Raw genomic sequence first — 6,000 nt, forward strand, 5'->3', positions numbered from 1 at the left:
CTCAATACTTCTTCTCAGCTAGAGGTCAGACAAATGAGAAGTCCTGTGGAGGAAGTTGGCTGCATATAAGCAGCCTGCAGGAGGCTCCTGGCAGCTACAAAGCCTTCCTAGCAGCTTGTTGATGCAGATTGAAAATTCCTTCCTTATTATAATGAGTGGTCTTGCTGATGGGCTAACAACAGTAGCTCGTCAGTGCCATATAATGTCCTCTGTCGTTGCCAGCAAAGCCAAAACACAATCTGCCCCCTGCGTGACATGGCCTTGGTGTTCTATGGCTTTAATTGTGCATGCTGTGTGTGTACATTATGTCTCTGTGTGTTCTTTATGTGTTTGGTGTTCTATGGCTTTAATTGCGCATGCTGTGTGTGTACATTATGTCTCTGTGTGTTCTTTATGTGTTTCAATGCACCCCACAAGCATACTAAAACTAGGGAAAAAAATTGTCATGGATACCTGTTTCCTGAGGTTATCTGTCTGGTAAGAAAGTAATAGCCAGCTCTCCAAAGCCCTTCTGATACTTTTAATTCCTATGCGCACGGACAGTCACAGCATACAGTACACGGACACGTTACGTGTGTGTGTGTGTGTGTGTGTGTGTGTGTGTGTGTGTGTGTGTGTGTGTGTGTGTGTGTGTGTGTGTGTGCGTGTGCGTGTAAGCGTGGGTAAAAAAAAGGAAGGTTATGTATATTTGATATTATCAGAAAACAAAAAAGAAAAGAATAGAGTATGTTCAAAAGGACGTTCAGTCTATCTGCGTCTGTATCGTCTGCTTGGACGCTGAGGTTTTCAATGTGTGTGTGGATATGTGTCCGTCACATTCACAGAACAAACACAGACAGATAAGCCAGACTAAGATCCGCGTGGCCTCCACCCTCCTCTTCATCCTGGCCGGCTGCATCGTCTTCGTCACCATCCCAGCTGTCATCTTCAAACAGATCGAGGGCTGGACGGCTCTGGACGCCATCTACTTCGTTGTCATCACCCTGACTACTGTTGGGATTGGTGACTATGTGGCAGGTAAGGAGGAGTTGCTTATTAACAGTGGTGGAAAAGGTACTCACATGTTTTACTTAAGTAAAAGTATCAATACTGCAATGTAGAAATACTCTGTTACAAGCGAAAGTCCAGAATTCAAAATGTACCCTGAGTAAAAATACAAAAGTATCAAAATGTACTTAAAGTACCAAAAGTACCAAAAGTAAAAGCTGATCTGCAAGCTCACAATGCTATGCATTGTGAGCTTGTAGATCGACTATTTTCAAATGGGCTGAAGTATTTGTTTTGCAATAATAATAATAATCGAAATCTACAAAGTAACTAACCAAAGTGTTCAAATACATATAGTGAAGTAAAAGCACAATATTTGCCTCTGAGATGTAGTGGAGTAGAAGTAAAAGTATTGGAAATACTCAAGTAAAGTACAAATACCCCAACCTATCTTCATATAATTGGTCCTCACTAATGTTCATGATAAAATATTACCATTTCTTTCTACTCGCCATCATCCAGTGACATCATTGATTTTTTTTTAACAATATTTTTGAAAGAATATTTTTATTTTTATTATGACGAGAACTATGGCTTCCATTATAACATTGCGACTTTTCAGGAATAGAAAACCTGCATTCTCTATTAGCTTGGATTCCCCATCGATGCTGTCACTGGATGATGGTTTCTGACCTGCCCACAGCCCCCCTATGAGAATCAGACCGAGTAGGAAAAAATGGTGCTGTTGTATCATGAACATTAATGAGGACCAATTATATGAAGATAGGTTGAAGTGCTGAAATTGTCCTTTAAGTACATTACTTAATTATTAAGCAGGTATATGCAGTGCTTCATTGACCGGGCCAGCCAGCAGTCTGTACCCTTCTTTTTTCCTTCTACACCAAATCTCAATCTGCAAGCTTGTAGATCTGCATCAACAAATAGAATGTTCCTAGGAATCAATTGAATTAATTCAAATCACGTGCGAAAGCAGGTGTAAACAGCAGAACCTGTCGACATTCTGGGAGGATAATACAGGTTATATAGTTGTGTTCTTCCCACATACTGTATCAACAAGCCTCAGCTGTGCACCCCGGCCACCGCCCCCTTGTTTTGACAGGTCACCGTGTCAAATGTGTTCTCATTCACTGAACGTCTACTTTTAGTTGTTTGTCCCTGTGAGGTGCCACTCCACTCCTGCCGTTCTACTCGGACAGTAGTGATGTAATCGTCCAGACATCATCCAGACATGCTTAATAATTTATAGGGGCGGCCTGATCGTCTGTGAGCAAACTGGGAGGATTATGATTGGATCTTTGAACCTCTCACACTACAGGATTGTCTTGCCAGATAATTCCGTTTCCGATTATCCTGTAGTGAGAGCCCAGCATTAGCCCTATTTATATTGTAGCCTACTTCACTGAATACAAGGAATGGTGGAAATAGACATTGTAAAAAAGAGCTTGTAGATCTGCTATCTTAGCCAAGTATATTCATATTTTTGAAAATCTTTGAGCCTATAATGATAAGCCCAGAATAGAGCTTAAAAGGGGTTAAATTCGATCGTGTGGCTTCATCCTCTATTCCTCTCAGTTGTCCTATTGATTATGGTCTCCAACATCTGCTCCACGCAATCATTATTCATGTCTGACCTAATGTGAGGTCAGTGCTGCTTTATAGGAATGCTTTCATTGCATAGATGGGCTTGGCAAGAGTTGGGGTTCCATCTCCGCTGCCTGTGAGTGATTAACTTTCCACAGAGTGTGGCTTTCTTGTGTGATGGATGTAGTCCTCTCTGTGGACCGGTGACATCCAGTTAATGTGAGCAGCGGTTGTTTATTGCTTTAGCGCAATGGAATACGTTAATGGAGCTGCGCAGGCCGTGCTCGCTGTGTCTGCACATCACCAGTGATTTCTGGTCCAATCACTCCTCAACACTAGAAATTTGACTTTGGCTGCAAGAAAGAGGATAAATATTCAAGTGCGTATACGTATGTCTTGTTACTGAGTGTCTAAAATTAGTAACACAGTGTTGCATGAAAATAGACGATCTACAAGTCGTGATGCAACGCATTGTGCGCTACTGAAGCTATTTTAAGCTAAGAAAAGGTTTGTTTTTTATATTTGAACGTTTGGGAACATTTCCAGAACCTTTCAGAAATTTCCAGAATTTGGAGAAAACGTTTCAGACTTTTTGCCTTTCTGCCTAGATAATGACCAACCCAAAATGTAACAAATAAATAATACATTATATGAAACACGCTGGCTGCCAGTGCAGAGACAATGAATATTTTATCGATTTTTCTTTCCCCACCCCCCCTTCAGGAGGAGACCGGAGGATTGAGTACCGCAAGTGGTACAGACCACTGGTGTGGTTCTGGATACTGGTTGGTCTGGCCTACTTTGCCGCAGTGCTGAGCATGATCGGAGACTGGCTGAGGGTTATATCCAAGAAAACAAAAGAAGAGGTATGCTACTAGCCACATGCCATGTTCTTTTGCAGGGCTCAAACATAGTTTTTTAGTATCTTAGTATTTAGTAGCTACTACCTCCTGTCTGTGTTTGTTGTCTTATTGTTGTTTCCTGTTAATGATAGTGTATTGTAAAAAGGTGTATTCATATCCACGAACTGTTCATCTAGAGGACTTGTTTCAGTGTCTTGCTCAAGGACACTTAGACAGTAACTCTGGGGGAGGCTAGGATCAAACTGTGAACCTTCCGGTTCCCAAGCGGTCGTTGTCAAACTCAGGGTAACCTCTATGCTTTTCGAGAATAAATAAAGTTTGAAATGTATCTAAAACAGTAAATAAAGCACACACATTCCAAAGTTAAAAGCCAGGTGCTGGGCAGAGACAAATAATAAAAGCAAATATAGCTCCAACTGTATTTCTATTACCGCTGAAGGTGACGTTTCGAGGGTGATATTTCGAGCTGAAGTGGCTCTGAGGAATAGAAACTACTAAAACGTCATTCGGTGGTAATAAAAATACCATTGGAGCTGAATCCAATCTTGAAGTGTATCTCAGCCTGGTCTCAGAATTTGACATTTGTCCAATACCACAGTCCAATATTTGAAATAAAAATTTAACTTTGAGATCAATATTTGATGGAGACAGACCACGGGGAAACCTACCCCACACATCTTTACACTAACCTTAACCAATTGAACAGCTGCTAGAGTGATGTTATTATTAATACATTGACATGGTCCACGTTTTGGACTCGACTTGATCGTTTTGGACAATCGATGAATTCTGACAGCTTTGATGTACAGAGACCAGGTTGCATAGTACAGTATATAACTGCTGGAATACTTATATCTCATGGTTAAAGCCTAATGTTGAATTCACACCAGCAGCGGAGGCGATTTATCACAAAATGCAATAAAAAGCGGCAAAGTTGAACCTTTCTCAACTTCGGCGCTCTGCTTTTTGCTGGCACCGCCTCCTGCCGCGGTGGGGAAAGCGCCGCTTTCTGAGAACATAGGAACTCAATATTTCTGCTGGTGTGAATTGAGCTTTAAACCCTGTAAACCAAGGGTCTTCAACAAGGGGTCCGGGACCCCTAGGGGGTCCTCAGAGTTACTACAGGGGGTCCTCCAAATCTTTGTGTGATAGAAACTTCTCCTTTATATTAACCACTTGCCAAAAATATCTGATCTACAAGCTCACAACGCCTCGCGTTGCGAGGCGTTGTGAGCTTGTAGATCGGCTATTTTCGGCAAAGAGGTTTGGTGTAGAGGGGAAAAAGAGCAGACTATGTACAGAGTGAAAGGTCAAGTTTATTAAGTATTGACGGTTCAAGTGGTTAAATATCTGAAAACACACATTGACAAAATAAAACAATGAAACTATATGGAATCTATGAACAGGTTGTGGGGGTCCCTGCTTCCTCTCTCTCTCAACTAAGGGGTCCTTGGCCTGAAAACGTTGAAGATCCCTGCTGTAAACAAAGCTGTAAATGCCAAATGCATTATTGACCTCACTGTCCCCCACACGTCCTAGGTTGGGGAGATCAAAGCCCACGCGGTGGAATGGAAAGCCAACGTGCGGGCTGAGTTCCGGGAGACGCGGCGGCGCATGAGCGTGGAGGTGCACGACAAGCTGCAGCGCGCCGCCACCATCCGCAGCATGGAGCGCCGGCAGCTGGGCCTGGACCAGCGCGCCGTCTCGCTGGACATGCTCTCGCCGGAGCGCCGCGCCGCCTTCAACAGCCTGGACCCCACCCGCTTCAAGAGCTCCCAGGAGAGCATCGACATCAAGCTGAACAACCTGCGCCTTAAGGGTCTGGAGCCCAGCCGCGCCGACGGCAGCCCCCAGACCGCCTCCGAGGACAACATCTTCAACCGGCTGGGCTCGGTCACCAAGCTGACCAAGCGGAACCGGAACCGCGACCTGAAGAAGAACATCCCGGACCAGCGGCCGCACAGCGACACCTTCGGCTGCAGCACGCCCACCTACAACTGCCGCACGCCGCCTCCCGAGGACGGGGGCCGGGCGAAGGACGACGGGGAGGACGAGATCGAGATCGAAGACAAGGAGTGCAACACCAGCCTGTCCGACTTCCCGCTGTTCGTGGAGGTGTGCAAGCCCCTGAACGGCTTTGTGCTGCCGACGCCACAGACCAAAGAAAGCGAGGGCGAAGAAATAACACTTGAAGAGAAAGAGGTGCAGGTCGACATCGAGCATCCCTCCCCCGCCCTCACTCCTACTCAGTAAAATCCTCAGTGTTATTCATTTAAGAGTGTACAAATGTGGACAGGCCTGGAGGAGATGGAGGGTACATCCATGCCTCTGTTTTTATACCCCCCCCATCCCCGCTTCTAGTCAGATTGAAATTGTTTGATAATATCATAATTTAACAATTTAATACAAAAAAAGTGTTGTTAACCACAAATCGATTTTCAAATAAAAAATAGCAATAGCAGCGATCTACAAGCTTGCAATCTTGTAGACTGGCTATTTTTGCTATTTGTTGTACAACAAAGTGTGTAGGGCTTGAGTGGTTAAGAAA

General features: G+C 44.1%; 1 protein-coding gene across 1 annotated transcript in view; it reads left to right on the forward strand.

Moving 5' to 3' along the window:
- kcnk10a (potassium channel, subfamily K, member 10a) overlaps positions 1 to 5,705 on the forward strand; it is a gene marked incomplete at both ends in the record, with an annotated part of 29,726 nt that extends 24,021 nt beyond the window's left edge. The window contains 3 exons of the mRNA XM_080744929.1: positions 825 to 1,017; positions 3,313 to 3,455; positions 4,992 to 5,705. Coding sequence (XP_080601055.1) covers positions 825 to 1,017; positions 3,313 to 3,455; positions 4,992 to 5,705 — 1,050 coding nt within the window. The remainder of the gene's footprint in view (positions 1 to 824; positions 1,018 to 3,312; positions 3,456 to 4,991) is intronic.
- Between the last annotated feature and the right edge of the window lie 295 nt (positions 5,706 to 6,000).

The sequence above is a fragment of the Nannobrachium achirus genome, assembly GCF_963921795.1.
Source record: "Nannobrachium achirus genome assembly, chromosome: 16".
In the NCBI taxonomy this organism is placed as follows: domain Eukaryota; kingdom Metazoa; phylum Chordata; class Actinopteri; order Myctophiformes; family Myctophidae; genus Nannobrachium; species Nannobrachium achirus.